A 20,410-nucleotide genomic window follows, 5' to 3' on the forward strand; every position below is an offset into this window, starting at 1 on the left:
GTGCCTTCCCCAGGGGCTGCTGGAGAAACCACACCCGCAAGTTGTCACTTACGAAGTCGTCTTCGTAGTCCATTTGTGGTTCAGCTGGAGGCGGGTAGCAATGGCGGATGTCCAGCCTGAGCTGCAGCTCCCGCACTTGCCTGCGTAGTTGCTCAACCTCCTGCTTGTAGGTGGCCTCGATCTGCCGCAGCCTGTGCTGGATCACGTCTGTGGGGAAGGGGAGCCCGTCGTCGTCTAGGTAGAGTGGAGGCACTGGGGAGGGGCTGCTCGGCGGTGCGTGCTTGGAGCTGAGGGCCTGCTTCAGATGGCAAGGAAGCCACACCTTGCTGGACTTCCCAGCATAGCCTGCGCAATGGGTGCCGGAGTGGCTGGAGCAGCCAGGGGGCTTTGCACTCTCTTTCAAAGGCCACTGACCACTGAGGCACAGTCCAGAGGCCCAGAAGTGCCTGCTGCTCAGCCTCTTGTTGCAGCAGCCATAAGAGAGGAGCCGCCGGGGACCCACGTCACCTCCAGGAAGCGACGTCCCCATTCCCTGAAAGCTGTCCCAGCTGGCTCCCAGGAAAGAAAATTCGCTCGTCTGGCTCTGAGAGATCCCTTTCCGCCACAACTCCGGCTGAGTCTTCCCTGTCTGGCTGCCCTCTTCCCCATGCCTGACGTGGCCACTCTTGCCGTCCTCCTCCTCGTTTCGGCATCCAGGAGCATCCTGCCTTGGAACACTCAGAGCTGGTGGAATCCAACGGGGGCCACCCACTGAAGGCTGGAGGGAAGTGTCAGGACAGCAGGGCTCTGCAAGGTCCAAGGGGCTGTTAGATTCCAGTCCAACATCTTTTGCATGGTTGCAGAGGAACTTTCCAAGCTGCTCATCCGTTCCAGTCACGTCCCCCAAAGGCTTCTTCAGCTGAGAAGCGTTTTGAGTGGGGCAGGGACCTTCCACTGCTTCTGGACTTGCTCTGCTTACAGTTTCTACCTTGGGAGATACACCGTCTAATTGCTGAGACCCTCTATGGTCTTGTGATGTCTGTGACTGCTCAATGCTGTTGCTGTCAGAGTTCCCATCACTGGCAACAGGCAAGGGATGCACTTCTTCTTTTTCTTCCTGCTGCTGTGGAGGCACCTGGGGAAGTTCCTCTCCCACACTCTCTTTGCCAGCTGCCATCTCCTCAGCACCAGAATGCCTGGGCTCCAGGCTGACCCTGACATCCTGACAGTGGTTGTTCAGGTTTGGATCGCTTGATGTGCGGGTCAGCAAGCTGCTGGGATCACAGGCAGAAAGAAGATCATCCATGGATCTGGTCTTTGGTAATCTGGAACCACAAAAGGCAACCTTAGGCACTGGAGAGAATGATCTCTCTGCCTGTGGAGGGCCTTGCAGAGCCTGAAACATGATATGGGTTCACCATGGGTGCAAGCAGCCAAGTGGCCCGAGCCTGTCCCCACTACCTGAAAGTCTGCCAACTAGTCTCTGGTCCCATGTCAAGTGTTTATGGCCAATGGAGAAAAACCTAGATATTTTTGGAAGGGCTTCAGAGGCCTTACTGTTTCTAATGGTCTCTTTCTTAGATGTTAATGCTCAGTACACTGCAATTAAGACTGTATCTCAGGATGAACAGGTTGAGGGGACCCTCTGAATATCAGCAACCATTTGTATAACAGGTATTCAATCCTTACAATGCACCTTGGCATTTCAAAACATATCTTATATGGTCCTCTCTCCAAAGGTTTTTAAAACATCAGTAAAGAAATCACCACATACGTAGAAGCATCCTTTCTTGGTGTGTTAGATATAAATGTCAGGTTCTTGATAAGCACTGACATTAACAACTCTTCCAAGATTTTTTAGGACAGCAGGGAATGTCAGAATATACAAGTGGATAATGTGATGGAATACAAAGTAGGTTGAAAGCACCAGAACCTTCCCTTGGACAAGGCCCACTGTATATAGTGGAAATGGAAAATATATGGCAAAATTTGAGCTATGCTCTAGACCTAGAATCATAGAATTGTAGTGTTTGAAGGGACCCAAAGGGTCATCTGGTCCCACACTTTACAATGCAGAAACCACAGCTAATGCAAGCAGGCATCCTTAGAAACCCTGGTGCAACTCACAAGACGAGAGTCACTTTATCCTACCTGTCAAGAGACCTGCTGCTAAACTCCTGGCTTTGGGATCCAGAAGGCAGGTAGAGGTCCATGCCCTCTTCTCCAAGGGGGCATGGGGAGGATGCTGGGAGATACACAGCCGTCCAGAGGTGCAGTGCTCGCACATGGCATACAGGATGTAGCACCTGCCATGGAAGGTGGAGAAAAGCAAGCTCAGTCAGGGCAGGACACCTCCCCCTCCTCCAGCACCAGGGGTGGGAATCCCACTCACCTGTTCGCTACCAGGCACGTAGAGCAGGTTGTGGAAGTTCTTGTTGCCGGCTCTCAAGAGGGACCAGACCGAGCAGGTGCGCTTGGCGATGTTGTGGATCTCGCGCTCACAGGGACTGTTCCCTAGGAAGGTCCCATAAAGGCAGGAGTAGGTGTGCTGCACCAATTTCACCTGGAGGAGATGACAGGAAGGGCTTTGGGTTAAAGCTTGCATTAGCCCATCTCCGGAAGAACTCTTTTCATGCTTCCGTGTTATTAAACAAAATATTTTACACTGCAAGGAGTTTCAGGACACGGTCCGTAGAAATAAATATATAAGAGAAATAAATGCCTATAGACTTGTATTTGGAAACTACCTGGAGTATTCTTGGCCCTGTGCATTCACACTTCAGATGCTCATGATTAAAGTATAACTGAAACCAATGACTGGACCAGCCTACCTACTGTCAAAGGCAGGAGAAAGTGTGTTGCACGGAGAAAGGGGAAATTGTGATGTACTATTTTATGCAATGTTGGATTCTTCATTCTCAAATTATTTTTATTATCAATATCTGATATTCTGTGATGATGATGATGATGATGATGATGATTTATCCTGTCTTTTCCCCGGACAGGGTTTCAAGGCAGCTTACACAAATGAAAAGAACACAGATAAAATACAAGCAACAAAAAACATACAAAAATTATAGTTAAAAGGTAATTAAACTCTAATAGAATTTTTAAAATATAAACATTTAATCTCTTAAAATACAGGTAATAAAAGAGTACAGCGCTGTTGAAGGCCCTTTCCTGAAAAACCAGTCAGTTCCCAAAGGACTGTTGGAATGGAACAATCTTCGGCTGCTGGTGGAAGGACAAGGACAGAGTCAGTCTGGCTTCTCTAGGAAGGGAATTGCCACTGAGAAGACACTTTTATAAAGAATCCAGAATCCAGGAATAATGGGGGAAGAAATCCTCAAGAAGGATACTACTGTACTTTCTTTCTGTATGCCACAACAGCTGCAAGGATATTACTAGCCAACAACTGGAAGACTCAAGATATTCCTACTATTGATGAATGGCAAATGAAGATGTTTGACTTTATGGAACTTGCCGAACTGAATGGAAGACTCCACAACCAGGATGAAGAGATGGTGGAAGAAGATTAGAAGAAATTTAAAGCATATTTGAATAAGAATTGTTGTATTTAATATACCTTAGGGAAGTTGTTACAGGTTTTCGGTTTATATTTAGATTATAGGTTAAGCTCTCGTTTAGAAAGCAGTTAGGATTAGATTTATGTTTGTATTATGCTGAAACTGCCAAAGATGGTAAGAAATGAAATTCAGGTAGGGGGGACCGAGGGAAGTCACCCCAAGATGTGAGGAAAAAGTTATGATTGGTTAAGATAAATTTTTGTTTTGTATGTTGTTTTCATGTATTTTTTCTTGGTTTTTCTATAAAATGAATAAAAATATTTTTTTAAAAAAAAGAGAAAAAAGGTTCCCTCCCACCAAAAATGCCTGTGAGGGTGGTGGGACTTAAGAGAAGCGCCTTCTGGAAACTCTGTAAGCTAAGTGTCTGTGATTTATTCTAGCCTAAGTATTCTCATGGGGAATGTTTATTTAAAGGTGGATAAGGGCACCAAGTTTCAACGTCCTTAGAGCAATCACCATTGTGCTAACTCTGCTATGAAAGAGTAAGAATCTCTCTTCCAAACTTCTCTCTCCAACAAAAGTAGGATGCTGTACAAATAAAATGATGAATGAATGCATGATTTATTCTTCAAACTAAGCTCTTGTGAGCCATCCTGACTCTCCCATGAGAAAGACCAGCCTGTGATAAAATGATTGGTCTATTGTGATTTGCCCCTCCCTAGGCTGTTGCAGCCTCTCTCTTACCAAGAAAGCCTCGTTGAACTCAAAAAGGCAGGGGAACTGCTTGAGCAACTGGTGGACAGAATCCAGCCACTGCAGGAAAACGGGGCACTGCTCGTTCTGATCCTCTGCCTTCTCCTGGTGCCCACAGCGATCCCCAAACTTGTGGCCATAATCCAGCCAGTCTGATTCAACCAGCACCTGGAAACCCTGGCAAGAGGAAGGAGAGAAATGTCACCACCGTAGACCCACTGGGCAGGCCACAATGAAGGGGCAGGAAACTTCTAGGGCTGCCAAAGTCATTCCTCAGATTGTTCCTCCTCATATCCCGCCACTGGTGTTTCCAGCATAACCCCTTGCCTTAGCTCAGCGGCTATAGTTCAACAGTAGAGCACCTACAGTAAGTCCCAGATTCAATCCCCAAGTAGGGCTGCATGAAACTCTGGAGAGCCACCACTGCCAATAGACAATACTGAGGTAGACAGACCAGTGCCCTGACTTGTTATAAGGCAGCTTCCTACCTTGAAAGTTCTCCACAGCCGTACCCTGCCCCACTTTTCTGCTCTCCTTTCCATTAAATCGCTTCCTGTGATCTTCAGTCCCAGCTTGGCCACCAGAAAATCCCTTGATTCCATATACAATAATATCCATTCTTCCTTGCTGCTTTGTATGCTTGGAACACTTTTCCCAGGCAAATGGTGCAGTGCCTTCTCTCACTCATCAGATCCCAACTCAAAACTCACCTATTCATTGAACTGTAGAGTTGGGAGCAACACCAAGGGTCATCTGGTCCAACCCCCTGAAATGTAGGAAGTCTAACTCCATGTTACTGTATTTGGCCACTTTCACCCCTTGCTGTCCTCATCTACCCTTCCCCCACCAGCTTCCTTTTATCTTCCACGTTGCTTGTTTTAGATTGTAAGCTCCTTGAGGGCAGGGTCCTGACTATTCTCATTCTGTAACGTGCTGTGTGTCTATCTAAAAATAATATGAACAACCATTTATCTGACCAACCTTATATGGCCGATGATGTCCTACTTTCTTGATTGGGTAACACTCCAAAATAAAAAAAATGAACACTCTTTTTAATTTCACAGAAAGGCACAAGCTTGTTCCGGAAGAGATAACAAGGTGAAAGCTCACTGCCTCCTGTGGGAGGTTGCCTTATCAGTTGGAAAAAAAGAGACGCAGAGGACTTGGGAGAAGCAGGAGAATAGGTTGTGCTTTGTCTACTTTGGACTATTATATACAGAAGCCAAAGCAAAAGAATGCCCCACCCACCCAAGTCAGGTTCTCCTGAAAACTGCCCTTTCATCCTTATGTTAACAGGCAAAAGAGACATGATACCTCCATTGTCCGGTAGTAAGGGTCCAGAAGGATCTTTGCCAGGGTGACAATCTGTGGGGTCCTGTCCCAGCCGTCTGAGCAGTGAACCAGCACAGGGCGCCCCTCTCGGTCGACAGCATTGGAGACCAACACAGCTGCCTTCAGCATGACAGAAAGGTGCTGCAGCCATTTGGTGCTCTCCAGGGCCGACAGCCAGCTGGAAAGGGATATAGGAATGGGAGAACATTAAGCTTCTGTCAGATCTAAGGGAGCTGTGGGGAACCTTGGGGGGAGCAACTGTTCTCCAGGCCCCTCAATTCAGCCCTCACTCTCCCCATGCTACCCCCTTTTCCTTCTCAGCCACACTCCCTCCAACACAGCCACTCTCCATCACTGGCCCAGCTCCGCTCCCTCCTTGGGTGCTTCTGCCCAACTGGAACGTGTCCTCAAACGGGGATCCTGCTTCTGGCTTGCGTGGATGGACTTTCGTGTGTGTTTAAATTAGTGGCTGTTGCATGGCTGGAAGCCGCTGGTGTAGAAAGGGAAGAGTCATATCCCTACCCACTTCTGCCTCTGGTCCCAGCCACCACTGGGCTGTGACCCCCGGAATGTGGCTCACAAGGGAATGTGGCGCTCTAGCTGACAACCATCCCTCAGCCCTGTCCTATCCGTTTCCTCCATGACCTGCTTCCTCCAGAAATTCCTCCTCTCTCAATCAGTAGCACCCTCATCAGAGCCGACAAAGTTGGTTGGCCGAAAGGGTGGGTTTCCAGATGCAGGACCAGACTGGCCTTGCATCGGATTCAACAGTCTTGATCTTTTTTAACTAGCTGCCCCCCAACCTACACGCTGAACTGCTATCCTAGCCCCCTCCTGCCCTTCCCTGTTCATGCCTCTTGCCTTGCCTGGGTGGAGGATGGAGAGTCGTGTGGAAGTGTGTTTAGACACTTGCCTACTGTACAAGGGTACTAATTATATTCATTGCTGCACCCAATTTGTCCCCACCCCCAACTGGCATGTGGCCCTTGGAAGGTTGCACACCTTCCAACCTGAAGCTCCCCTCCCCTGCTTCAAGGGTTGGAAAGTGAGGATCCAATTCCGGCTGGAAAGGAAGCCACAGAGAGATCAACAGCAGATGCCACCTTCCTTCTTTTCTAAGGAGAAAGTCCTTACCAAGGACATGGCATGCACTTGCTGCAGCTGCTGGCAACCAGCAGCAGCACAAGGAAACAGAGAAAGCTCCCTCCTGCTCTTCAGACTGCTGGCCCTCAATAAGCTAGGAGGAAACATTTCCATGGCAACAGGGGAAAAGAAGAGTGATGTGATGAAGCTGGCCTAAAAAGATACAGTAGAAAAGGCAGGGGCAGAGAGAGCAGCTATCTATATTGAGGTCATTGCCCTGTGGGGTGGAAAGGAGGCAAGAGAAAGCGGAGCAGCTAGGAAGAGAGTGGCCATATCAAATCCCCCTGCCCTGCAAAACAACAACAACCCAGAGAGACACTGAGACATAGTGGAGAGACTGTCAAGCCCTGGGTTCAAATCCTGCTCAGCCATGAAGTTCACCATGTGACCCCGGGACAATCACCTCCTCTCAAATTCTCATGGTTGCTGGAAGGATGAATGGGGTGATGTTCTGAGCCACAAGCCCAAAGGAGGGCTTGTGGGAGTGGCTGGGTGCAGGGATAACCAAAGAAGGATGTCAAAAAACAACAGAACGGCCAGTTCTAGGGCTTTATTAAAGAAGGTGCAGACTTACAGCAAATCAACCTGCCAGGTCTCCCAACCTTTTATAGATGTGGGACAGACACCGCAGCAAGGAGATGCCTTGCCTGTGCCCAAGGACCTCTTATCACTTCACCTGACCAGATGAGGGCATAGGTGGCAAATACCCAAAATATTACAGTTAAGTTCCCCTTCTGGGCTCAGAGCCCAGCACCCCAAACCCCCCAAATAAGGAGAACTACAAAGCAAGCCAATTAACCTGTATCAGAGCAAGTGAATATAAACATATATGAGCTCACTGTTACAACAACTACCAATTAATTGTGGGGTGATCTTGACTACCAAGATGGCATTTGCAGAGCTTCTGAAACAGTTTGCCTTTGGTTGAACACAGGTGGGGAGGTGTTTGGCTGTGCCCCTGTGCTATCCCATCCTGATCAGGAGGCCCTGGGAAGAAACCTCACCCTAAAGTGGAGTTAAAAGCTATCAGTCCCATTAACCAACTGAAAATGCGGATTGGAACTTACTTGCTGGGGTCTGGCATCTGACTGCAGACAGCCCGCAGGTACTGGAAGCTGTTGCGGATGGAATGGATGTTGGCCATCCCCATGAACACCACTTCACAGTTTGGGTAATACTCTGAAACACAGCACAGAAAGGGAGGGGGTCAGCTGGAAGCTGATACTGGCTGTCAAAGGAAATATCTCACAGCAAAAAATAAAAATATTCTATTTGTTATTGATCTGTCACAAACTAACACATAAATATGTAAACAGTAAGAGAACCATACACGGAACATATTTGGTATAAAAAACAAATTACAGAGTTGCAATTACATATATCAAAGTTTCTAACATGAGCCTATATAACCCAACCACAACGAGACATGAATAATGCTTACCCATGAAAGAACGAACATGGAAGGGCATTGGCCAAAATACAATGAAATTTTGATACAAGAAGGAGAACATCTTAAATTGAAATCATACGAGCAGTTGAAAGGGAAAATATCTGATTGGTTACAATACTATCAGATTAATGAAGTATTCAAGACAGATAAGAAACTTGGTTTTCAGTTGGAAAAATCTAAGTTGGAGATGGAATTGCTAGAGCCAAAGGTCAAAAATTTATCCAGAATGTACAATTTATTGCTTGAGTGGCATACAAAAGATGAAATGGTAAAATCAACAATGATAGACTGGGCTAAGGATGTGGGGCACAACATCATGATGGAGGATTGGGAAAAACTGTGGAGAACAGGTATAAAATTTTCAGCATGCAATATTCTTAGAGAAAATGTTATGAAGATGATGTACAGGTGGTATTTAACACCGGTTAAATTAGCAAAAATGTATCATGGACAGAGTAATAAATGCTGGAAATGTAAGCAAGTAGAAGGAACATTTTTCCATATGTGGTGGACGTGCCCAAAGGTAAAAGACTTCTGGGAAAGGATTTATAATGAATTGAAGAAGGTGTTGAAAAACACATTTAATAAAAAACCAGAAGCCTTTTTACTTGGTATTGTAAATCAAGAAATCCCAAAGTGTGATAGGACTTTCTTTATGTATGCCACGACAGCAGCTAGAATTTTGATAGCTAAGAACTGGAAGACAGAGGAGTTACCAATGATAGAAGAATGGCAGATGAAAATGATGGAGTTTGCTGAACTGACCAGGAAACTTTGTGACCAGAGGGAAGAAGTGGTGGAAGAAGTTTGGAAGAATTTCAAAATGTATTTAAAAGATCATTGTAAGATTAAAGATTAGATGTAAGCTGAAAGATATGTTAGGCTGCAGATTCAGAAGATAGATTTAAGGTTTATACGGTAACTGTTTGAATAAATGATAAGGATATTAGATAAGAAGAGATGTTAAGGTTAATTAACAAAAAGATGAGTTTAATAATGTAAAAAAATTACTAAAGATGATATTCAAGGAACGCAGGAAGAGAGGACGTGAGGAAGTCAACCCACAATGATAAGAAAATAAGATAGTTGTATTAAGATTTAAGTGTTTATTTTGTATTATTGTTTTTATTGTTTGTTTGTTTCTGTTTTTGTTATGTGTATATTTTGTTAAAACTAATAAAAATTTAATTTGAAGGGGGAAAAAGAAGAATGGGAGGAATGCTTAAAATCTGACCACACATCAGCAGATGCACCCTCCAACCTGCCTTACAGCCGACCCACTCACAAAGAATAGCATGTGTGTGAGTGAATAAATGAATAGCAGCAGAGACTTTTCTGAAAGGACACCTTGTGACTCAGCTGTGGCAAAACAGGTTGGATTCACCCTGGGCACATGCTCCTTTCCTCTCCCGTCCCCTCCTGACAAGTCAACCACAGAGCTGGGGAGCAGAAAGCAACACCAGCACTTCTGTTAGGGGCTTTGACTCATGCGCCCCTATTGTGTGCTCAAATGCCCCTCATACCTTCACATTCACAGCCTCCTCCCTTAGCTCGGTTGGCGACGGCGGCAGTGTAGGACCGGGCATCCAGGATCAACAGCTTCTGAGGTGTCGCTGAACTCTCCACACTTGAGCACGCGGTCAGAGATGAATCTGCAAAAAGGACAGTTCAGTCTCCCATCTCCCGATCCATATCCTAATTCTATACAATTTGCCCAGCAATATGGAATTCAGAAGAAAAATAAAAAAGCGGCCTCATAGCGAACTTGAACAAAAGTACCAACAAAGGATAACTAAGCAGCCTTTGCCTTCTTTGCAGTCATAATTCTCAGAAGCATTAAATGATGCCATATCTAGAATACTATTTCTGGTTTGGGCCTTGTGAAGGAGGAGAAATTCAAGCAGCAATTAGGGGTGGCAAACAGAGAGCAGCTTTCAGGGATAAAGTAATGAGGAAAGGGTATAACTGCACTCCACAAGTCTGTCAGAGGCATAACAAAAGATGACAATGAACTACACTCTTTAAACCAAAACTGTAGGCGCAACCATTAATGGCGTTACACTGGCCATTAGCTGTTTTGATAGGGAATCAGAGGTTGGCTTGCAGCCTTCTCTCTGTGCTCTCACAACACTCCCAATTGCAGTGTGTTCAAAGCAGAGCTGGGGGGGGGGGCGACTTATCAGCTCTCATGATTTGCTTTTTAGATGGCTAACTGGGATCATAATCTTGGAGTCTTTCTTTCCAGCTTCTGGCAGTAGCTGCCCTCCTAGAACCCTTCAGCAGAAAACCAGCTTGTGGCTTTATTTGCACAATTCCTATGTGGAACAGGGACTGGACTAAAGAGAATTCCGGGGCTACAATTTTAATCACACTCTTCAAGAAGAGTATAGAAGTAAGGCCAGGCCCATGCTACCATGGTCAAGGGACCAAACTCTGCCCAAGGGCGATACAGCATTTAAGCAGCAAAAGTTGAGAGAAGAGAACATGCCTGCCTTACTTACCAAAACCAGCATCACAGGCCTCGTTCCCGTCGCTGAGCCCAGAGTGTGGGGTCCCCCCTGCCAGCCTCTGTCCAGGGTTCAAGGCACAGGCTTTGGCGATGGAGGTTACGAGGTACTCGTCATCAGCGTTGCGCCAGCCCCACCAGCTGATCTCCGGCTGACTGCAGCGCGCAATCACCGCCCCATTGCGCAAATGTCTGGAAGAGAAATCAAGGAAGCCCACTAGTCCCAGAGTACATGGACCTGTCTCAAGATGCCACAGCTTCTCAGCCAAATAATAAGGATATTTTTTGATTGGGGAGGTCAGGGAGAAGTAGCATTTCCCAGGATCCCGTGAAAGAATATGGAGCCTTATTCCATATTGCATGTATGATCTAGTAGCTGGACTAGAAGACCCTCAGAATCCTGTCCAACTCTACAATTCTATGTTTGCAGCAACCTTCCACAATGCCGTACCCTCCAGATGTTCTGGACTACAAATCCCATGATCCCTGCCCATTGCCTATGCTGGCTGGGGATTCTGGGAGTTGTAGGACAGAGAGACAGAGATCTGCAAAGCAACATGTGGAAAAGGTCTTCCCCATTGGTTGAGTTATGAAAATGCAAAAATTATCAAAAAGGTAAATTCTGTGTCAAAGACCAGACTTTGTTCTGCAGATGAGGGTACATAACCCTGAACTCACTCTCTTTCTGCAAAGGCTCTGTACATACAACACCAACTAAATAACAAATAAATTCCCATAGCAACTCTAGAACCAAACCAGACAGCAACAAGTTAACACAGAATTGTAGATCAGGCCATGAGCCTACAGATCGTTTAGTCTACTTGGCCAGAGGAAGGATAGCCTATATCTAAAAATGGATGAATAATCCAATTTGATCAATCTTTGGCTGGTAAGATGTAACCTGGACCATGGTTTGCAGCCTTCAACCCACAGAATCACAGTGATTCCCCTCAGCTGCCACTGGATTTGCAACCTTCTATAGTTTAAGCACTCTTTTTTGTACCTATACACAACTGCTGGAATTCGCTTCCACGATCGAAAGGAAGCCACGTTCTCCAGCTCCTTGTCAGTGATCCAAACAGGAACCAGGAGTTTCTGCGGGTAGCTGGTGCACAACCTAAGAAAGAAAAGACACAGGGAGCTGACGATGGGACAGGAGTGAAAGAAATGAGAGCAAATTCCACACTTTATTTTTTTAAAAACCTGCAAGGTTGTGCATGTTTGGAGAGCCACTAAGAAGAACTTCTGAAATGTGCAGCAGCAGCAGCAACAACAACAACAACAACAACAACAACAACAACAACAACGGGCTCTTCAACTGGAAATAGAAATAGAAGGGGAAGAAAAGGGATAGGCAATCTTAGGTGGTCACAAGTGGGGCGGGAGCAGGGGGCCTTTTTCAGCCCAAGGGCAGCACTTCCCACCTGGGGAAATGTCCAAAGGTTGCATGCCAGTGATGGGCGGAGCTAGAGGCAAAAGTGGGTGGGTCAAAGATGTGACTCTCACCTTTGCACAACAGGATGCATTCCAATCACACAAAACTGTAATTTTTGTGGGTTTCTACCTACACCTACACACACACACACACCCTCTCCATCCAGACAAGCAAGAGGCATTGTCTCTGTTCCTGTATTCTTTGTTTCATGTTCCTATATTCTAAAGCAGGGGTTCACAAACCTTTTTGGACCACTGACCCCTTGGGTCCCATAAACTCATTCCCAGTGTCCTACCCTAAAAGAAGCATTATTCAGAATAGCCATTTGGAGGACCCACTATGGAAGATAATAACACAATAAAATTCAAAGCAGTAACAATCTATTGCACATTTATTCAAAATCCAATTAAAGAATTAATACAACAAAGCTGATGAACTTGATCCGGTGATGCCAGCTTTTCGAAGTCTGATAATCATATCCACCTCCGGCACCCCCCTAGGTAATCTAAAGGGACAGATGCCTAGCTAATGTAATGCCTAGTCTGGACTTCAGTAACAAGGCGGATGAGGGGCTGCAGATTCTTTTTGCCTCTGAAGATGGTGAAGCCTTAACTGATGACTCACTTGTAGTTGTTATTGATGTCAGAAACCCTCCACACGTTTTGCAAGTCAAAGCCCATCCGAGTCAGCTCCATCTCAAATCGGTATTTCACGTGGTCTCCTGCAAAGGGATAAGCAGTTTTTTAAAAGTCAGCTCAAGCACAAAGTGACCTCCAGAGGTTTCGGACTCCAGCTCCCACCATTCCCCATCAAAACTCCCACACGATGCTGCAAAAGATGGGAGCACAGTCGTGCTGGCTGGGGCTGATGGGAGTTGTCGTCCGAAATCTCTGGAGGGAAACCAGGTTAGCAAAGGCTGTCTGAGCACAGCTCTGTCTTAAATTGGTGAGGAGGGGGTTAATGGGGCCCAGCATTGTGAGGCATGAAAAACAGAGGCTAGAGGCCCCTCTTAGATTTGCCTTAGAAGGTGTCCCTTTTGATCTCACCAGGGCGGCAGAGGTGGGCATGCTGGTCCTCCTCATCAGCACAAACCCCCAAGCACCAGGCGTGGTAAGCAAACGCAAACAGGTCTTCCGGCCTGGTAGGGCGAGCGATGGCTCGGCTCAGCCTTTTCAGCCACTCCTGGCATTGCTTGAAAGTAGCAAAATGGCACCTGCAAGACATAGATGGGTACAGGCGCACTTTGTAACGCTCAGAAAAGCAAGACAGACAAACTGAACTACAGGAATGAAAGGAGACATAAGCACCCACAATCTCTTTGATGTCTACTGCCCGTGGCCACTAGCTGAGATACTCCATAAAAACATTTAACAACAAAAACTCTGTATAATGGGATGATACATCTACTGGACCTGTGACATGTACCTAAGAACAGCAAGGTTTGAACTCCTTTTTCCTTTATCTCCCCCACTCCGTTAACAACTTTTGTTCCTAGTATTGTTGCTTTTTAAAACATACATATAAATACAACTTTAAAAAAACCACTTAAGAACATAAGAGGAGTCTGCTGAATCAGGCCAAAGGCCCATGTAGTTCAGCATGTTCTCACAGTGGCCAACCAGATGCCTGTGGGAAACCCTCAAACAGATTCCAAGCACAAGAGCCCTCTCCCTTCCTGTGGTTTCCAGCAACTGGTATTCAAAAGCATTACTGCCTCAGACTTGAGGTATCTGAAGAAGTGTGCATGCACACGAAAGCTCATACCAGGAACAAACTCAGTTGGTCTCTAAGGTGCTACTAGAAAGAATTTTTGATTTTGTTTTGACTATGGCAGACCAACACGGCTACCCACCTGTAACTGCCTCAGACTGTGGAGGCAGAACATAGCCATCGTGGCTAGTAGCCATCATTAGCCCTCTCTTCCATAAATTTGTCTCATCCTCTTTTAAAGTCATCAGGGTTGGTGGCCCCAAAGTCAAATTTGTAGAGGAGAGGTCTTTGCAAGGGTTTGTAAGCCAGGGCAGAAAACTGAACTTCCACTTACAGGGGAAGTCTACCTCTGAATTCCAGATGGGAGAAATAAAGGGGGGGCATTGCTGTCTTCACGAACTGCTTCTGGGCTGCTTCCCGTTGGAAAGAGAAAGCTGGACAAGATTAACCTTGGTCTAATTCACCTAGGCAATTCTTATGTTCTGGTGAGAGGACCTGGTTTACAGACCACACTACCAACACAATACGTTAGACGAATGGTGGAGAATCCCCTGCATTCAGCTCACAGCCAGATTTCAACTCTGCCTTTGGGGAGGGAAGAGGGTTTTGATGCTATGCAGCGTGCAGTGGCAGCTCTGTCTATTACAAGTTCAAATCATGGAAAGGCTCGTAGCTCAGTGGTAGAGCATCTGCTTTGGATGCAGATGGTCCTAGGTTCTATTACCAATGGCAGCTCCAGGTAGGACTGAGAAAATTCTCTGCCTGAAATCCTGGAGGGCTTCTGCCAGTCAGTCCAGATGTAGACAATACTGAGCTAGATGGACCAAAGGTCTGGGCTTAGTGCAAAGCGGCTTTCTATGTTGGAAACGTCTTGGCAGACTCAGAACCCTTGCAAATATGCAAAAAGGAGTCCATGCATTTTGCAACTGCATGTGTGCAATTTCTGAGATGCAGCTGCATTCTGAAGTTTACAAAAACCGTAATGCAGAGTTTGTAGTTCAACTGTGTACATTGAAGTTATTTGCATTCTTCCAAGGGGATTTACTGAGTTTGCCTTTTTCAAAGCCAGGATAGTTAAAGGGTATTGAAGAGCTTTTTCTATAATCTCTGTGTTAAAAAAAAGAAAAGAGAGAGACTGATGAAGAAAAACGTGAAACATGAGTGGCATTGCTAAGAATTAAATACATGCATCTGTTTCCATGGGAAATAGGTTTGTGTGATGGTGTGCATTAATTTTTATTTAATAACATTAATATTCTGCCCTTTCTCATAGATGATCTCAAGGCAGGTCACGACACAACAGACAGATGTGTGGGTCTGGCCTGACCCAATACTGGAATATATAACCTCAACAGGTTTCCAAGGGGAATGTGGCCCTTCACCCAGAAGGAGTTTCCCCCACCCCCTCATTTAGGTTAGTCACACACACACCCCGCTGTAACCCTAGGCTGTCATCAGGTAGCACCTACCTGACTACTTTAGAGTCCTTGCAGACAATGTGAAGCTGGAACATGTCCCGACTCTCCACACTTTCCATCATTCTCAAAGGCACCTAAAACAAAAGATGAGGAAAGAATCAGTGTGAGGTAGTGTGGTGTAGTGGCTATGGAGTGTCAGACAAGAACCTTGGAGACCAAGGTTCAAATCCCTGCTCAGTCATGAAGTTCACTGGCCAGTCACAGTCTAAACTACCTCACAGGGTTGCTGTGAGGATAATGTTGTAATTCCCATTCCACCTTAATAACAGACTGAGGACGGGAGCTTGTCACATGTCTGTATAGTGTTCCAGTGTGCTGCTGGGAACTTCCGTTCCTCAGTCTGTACTTTCTCTTTCGTTTTCCAAACATGGAGGTGACTGCACGTGTGCTTTCTTTTGTCCTCATGTTCGCCTAATAAATGCTTAACTATAATGCTCATGCCAGCCTCTGTGGTGCATCTTCTGCTGCTGAATGGACAGAAAGAGTGCCTGGCTTTCTGAAGCCAGGTCTCTGGTTTCTGCTGCTGTTCCAGGGCTTCGAAGTTCGACCGGCAGTTCGGCCGGGGGGGGGGGGGTGTTTGGCCCAGCAGGGAGCATGCCCGTTGTTCCCGTTTCCCTGGACAATTTACAACAGATGAAAGGGGAAGGGAGCACTATGTACACCACCTTGAGCTCCTTGGGGGATAGGTGGGATATAAATGTAATTAGTAAGTAAATTAACTAACTAACTAACTAACGAGGCAGGCAAATGCCAGCCTCTGTGGGCAGAGACCTAACCAAACTTCCCACATTTCTAATATTCCAGATTAAGACATGCTGAGGTCCAAAGGGATGTCACATTAAAGAGGCCCCACAGCGTTAACAACAACATCTGTATTATTCTAACACAGAGGTTATCTGTATACCACCAGTTGCCCACAAGTTTCATCCAGGTGGTCCAGAGGCATTCGTATTGACTTTTAATTGCATTTCCATTGTTTCTTTTACTTCCTTATTGTGTTACGATTTGCAGTGAACCCTTCAAGAAGGAATTCCGCGCACCTCACCCACAAATGTCAGATTGGTAGTGATCTTTCTAAGGGTGTTGGGCATGTATCTTCCTCCAGAGGGTATGGTTGTTCCCTCCCTTTGCTTGAGTCACCTGGGGCTTCTTGAAGAGCAAACAGCCCCGACTGAGTGGGTTGATCAGGAATGCAGGGGGACAGGGGAGCAAGGAGCACCCAAATAGGACCATTTTGGCAGCAGGGTTGGAAAGGGGAGAATAAAGGACTATTTCAATGGGGGAGCGACCTAATCAAAGACATTGCAAGCTCTGCCCAAACAGACAAGCAAATGTGTAGCCCCAGACGTACGTTGATTACAGAGTCTTTAAACTTGATATGGAGCCGGTAGTTGGAAATGGCAATGATGGCATCACTCGCATGGCCCAAATATTCCACACCCTCTCCCTGTAGCACTGAAAATGGAACCTGGAAGGGGAAAGGAGGAGTGTTAAAACCTTCTGGCTGAAGTTCCAAGGAAGCCACCACCCACAGCATCACTTGAACAGGCGACTGAGAGAGAGAGGGGAAAAAATGACATCTCAGTCCATGAGGACTTCCACTTGGGAACAAGCTGAAAAGTTCTCAAGGTACTGGAGCAGTACTTTGCAATCTGGAATCCCCTGAAGATGTTGGACTACAACTCCCATCATTCCGCCCCCCCTCCCAGCTAGCATAGTCAACAATCAGGAATGATGGAAGCTGTAGGCCAAAATCACCTGGGGACAACAAGGGTTGAAGGACACTGCCCTGGGATACAAAAAGAGCGAGGTCACTAAGCCTGTTCCTGGCTCTACAGCTCCTGCCATCAGTCCAGCACTCTTCTGGGTGTCTGCAGTGGGAACAGGTCCCAAGAGATGCCTGGAAGCAATGGCTTCAGCCTCCTCAAAATACACCCACCCATTTCTTCTTCTTTTAAAATAAGGAGTTAGGAACATGGGGAGTTAGAAACCTCACTGGCTGCAGAGAGAAGGAAGAGGAGCCACCGCCAACGACCGCATGACACCACATGCACACACCTGCATGAGGTGCATGTGACATCACACACACACACAGCACGCAACATCATGTTGCATTTTTGGAGGAGCCACCCTCCAAAAATGTGACGCAATGTTGCACGTTGTGTGTGTGATGTCACACACACTATGTGCGGCCGTGTGCATGTGATGTTGCATGTTCACGTTATGGCAGCAGGCACCCACAATCCGGAGGGTGGGATGGTGCCCCTGCTTCTTCAGGAAGGCTGGGAAAGACCCCCACAAGTCCACACTTGCTACACTAGATGATTCTGTATATAAGGCCGCTTGTTTGTTCCTAATATGACCAGCCAAATAAAGTTACCTCCCAATTATCTCCCTGCTATGTTAAGATACATACAGTGGTACCTCGGGTTACAGACGCTTCAGGTTACAGACTCCGCTAACCCAGAAATAGTACCTTGGGTTAAGAACTTTGCTTCAGGATGAGAACAGAAATTGTGCTCTGGCGGTGCGGCAGCAGTGGGAGGCCCCATTAGCTAAAGTGGTACCTCAGGTTAAGAACAGTGTCAAGGTTAAGAACAGACCTCCAGAACAAATTAAGTTCTTAACCCGAGGTACCACTTTACATCACAAATACCATACAACCACATTTTAAGAACTTTCCCCCACCCCCCTTTCCCCCACCCACCATCAAGGGTGTGGGAAGAGATGATCCTCTGAACTGTTGGCCAGTACTGCATTTGAACCGAACTGCTAAATTGTGTTTGTTTCCTCCTGAAAACATCAAGGGGTATCTTCCCATGCTTAAATATAGATCTCCCCCTTTCCTCTTTTTTCCTTTCTGCTGGTTAACTGGGAAGCTTAACACCTGAAGGCTGGTGTGAAATTGTGCAGGGGATGTGAAATTCTCACAGGACTGTGGAAATCAGAGGGGGAGGGTTTGGAGTGCAATTTAGCTGGCAGCATAAGAAAGGGACGCATCACTGCCTCACTCTGGCCTTTTAAGTTCTGGGCTTCAACTAGGAACAAGAAAGCGTTCAGAGCCGGCTGCCTGCGTCTTTGAAACACCGCTGAGATTTTATGAAATGTGATTTTATTCCCTGGGGGAAGGAGAATATGAAATCGTGCAGCAGGATGCCCAGGCTGTCTCCCCCCCCCCCGCCCCCCGTTACAACTCTCTGTGGCAACACTGACACAGCAAAATTGAACAAGGCTCAAAGGCACATCAGCACATCACAGGAAGCAAATCACAGGGCATACTCTCAAAAGCCTCCTCCTGAAATTTGTTCTCACTGCCCCCATGCATGATAAAATATATGTGTGAGCACACAGAAGACAGGGAGCCCCAATTCCATATGCAGCATCCCTCTATTTTTACTTGGTTGTTTGAGTTTAATATTCTAAGATCTAGAGTGTGTGTGTGTGTCAATGCACACAATTTAAAAATCAAGATTAAGACTCCTAAAAGTTTGAAGCATGGGAAGTCATATAAAATTAATAATTTGGCAGTTTATTTGGATTTATTTGGATTATTCGATATTCAAATGTAAAAGTGGAATATTTGATGTGATTATTACAATTGGAAAATTTAATAAATATAATAGGCAAAAAAAAATCAAGGCAAAGAAAAATATATGCTAAAAATTCAGTCCCATATTTGGAAGTGTAATCCTCTCATGCCAATAGCTGGCCCAAACAATAAGTTATTACAGTCCTCCTCAGAGTATTTGGGTGGAAAGGAGGCAGCATCAGAGGGGAGCCACGGAAAATTCCTCTCTGTGTGGGCTCTGTTTCCCTAAGGTCACGTCACAGGATATTTAGCTATCATCCCCCCCATCCCTTTTAATCCAATATATAATAAATGTGTTCAGCAGTGGCATTTTGGGGATTTTGCTTAATTCTGCATCGAGTTCACCAGACAAGATCTTATTCATATGACATTTCAATTACATTGCCCAATTACATGGCCCATGTTGAAATCCGGGTGCAACAACTGGTACATTCTCTATTTATTAGCTTCAGCTAAGAAGGCCTCTTCTGTTGTGGAGGCAGGGGTGGAGCAAGGGGGGGCGGTAGGGGCGGTCCGCCCCGTGTGCCATCCTGGGGGAGGGTGACACTCAGCACGACTCCCAAGCCTACAGCGAGCGACGGCCATGACGGCCCGTCCGGGCCGCTGGCAACGCGGCAAAGCTCTCCCCCTTTCCCCAGGCTCGCTGTAGGCTTGGGAGGCGGGGGGCGCCGTTGCCGCACCACCCAGTAAAAAGCCTCGCTACGCGGCTTGTTCATTCACCCGCTCGGAGCGTTGCTTCTTTCCCGCTCAGGCTGTGGGCAGAGGCGAGGGGCGCGCCAGGGAGGGGCATCAGCGGCCCAAGAGAAGTGTCCCCTCACACCCCTCCCCTCCGCCCGCAGCCTGAGCAGGAAGGAAGCAAAGCACTGAACAGGTGAGTGAGCAAGCTGCGGAGCAAGGCTTTTTACCGGGCGGCGGAGCAACGGCACCTCACAAGCCGCCCAGTAAAAAGTCTCGCTCCGAGACTTGCTTGCGGTCTGCCGCCGGCGCTGCTCCAGTGCCGTATGGATGGTGCCGGAATCCTCTACTCGCGGCTGCATGTAGAGGATCCTCCATTTGTGGCTGCAGCCGTGAGCACAGGATCCCGGCACCATCCATACGGCGCTAGAGCGCCGGCACCCCGCTACGTAGCACGCATGCGCAGCGCCGCTACGTAGCGACACATGCATCATACATAGTGACACTGCGCATGCACGCTACAATAGCGATGCCCCGCCCCCGGGTGCACGGCATGTATGCCGCTCTGGGTGCCCAAACGGCTTCCTACACCTCTGTGTGGAGGTTCCCCTTTCTAAGATGCACAACACCTTACAGTCTATAAATGCCTAGGGAACTTGGACAGTGAATTAACAGTCTCCTAGAACCATAAAATTGTAAAGTTGGAAGGGACCACGAGGAACATTAAGTCCAACACCCTGTAATGCAGGAAAATTTTGCCCAATGTGGTGCTCGAACCCACAACCCTGAGATCGCAAGAGTCTCATGATCTACCGACTGAACTATCCCAGGTC

At 46.8% G+C, this 20,410-nt stretch overlaps 1 protein-coding gene across 3 annotated transcripts in view; it reads right to left on the reverse strand.

The window, feature by feature from the left end:
* Positions 1-20,410, reverse strand: part of MTMR4 (myotubularin related protein 4) — a 51,193-nt gene that overhangs the window by 5,356 nt on the left and 25,427 nt on the right. For all 3 annotated transcript variants that reach the window (XM_033172161.1, XM_033172162.1, XM_033172163.1), the window contains 13 exons: positions 16,665-16,781; positions 15,305-15,387; positions 13,172-13,338; positions 12,750-12,846; positions 11,694-11,807; positions 10,686-10,882; positions 9,708-9,836; positions 7,802-7,913; positions 5,574-5,769; positions 4,251-4,436; positions 2,372-2,542; positions 2,131-2,285; positions 53-1,304 (listed from right to left, as the gene is read on the reverse strand). In XM_033172161.1, the coding sequence (XP_033028052.1) occupies positions 53-1,304; positions 2,131-2,285; positions 2,372-2,542; positions 4,251-4,436; positions 5,574-5,769; positions 7,802-7,913; positions 9,708-9,836; positions 10,686-10,882; positions 11,694-11,807; positions 12,750-12,846; positions 13,172-13,338; positions 15,305-15,387; positions 16,665-16,781 (2,976 nt within the window). The remainder of the gene's footprint in view (positions 1-52; positions 1,305-2,130; positions 2,286-2,371; positions 2,543-4,250; positions 4,437-5,573; positions 5,770-7,801; positions 7,914-9,707; positions 9,837-10,685; positions 10,883-11,693; positions 11,808-12,749; positions 12,847-13,171; positions 13,339-15,304; positions 15,388-16,664; positions 16,782-20,410) is intronic.

The sequence above is a fragment of the Lacerta agilis genome, chromosome 15 (genome assembly GCF_009819535.1).
Source record: "Lacerta agilis isolate rLacAgi1 chromosome 15, rLacAgi1.pri, whole genome shotgun sequence".
NCBI lineage: Eukaryota > Metazoa > Chordata > Lepidosauria > Squamata > Lacertidae > Lacerta > Lacerta agilis.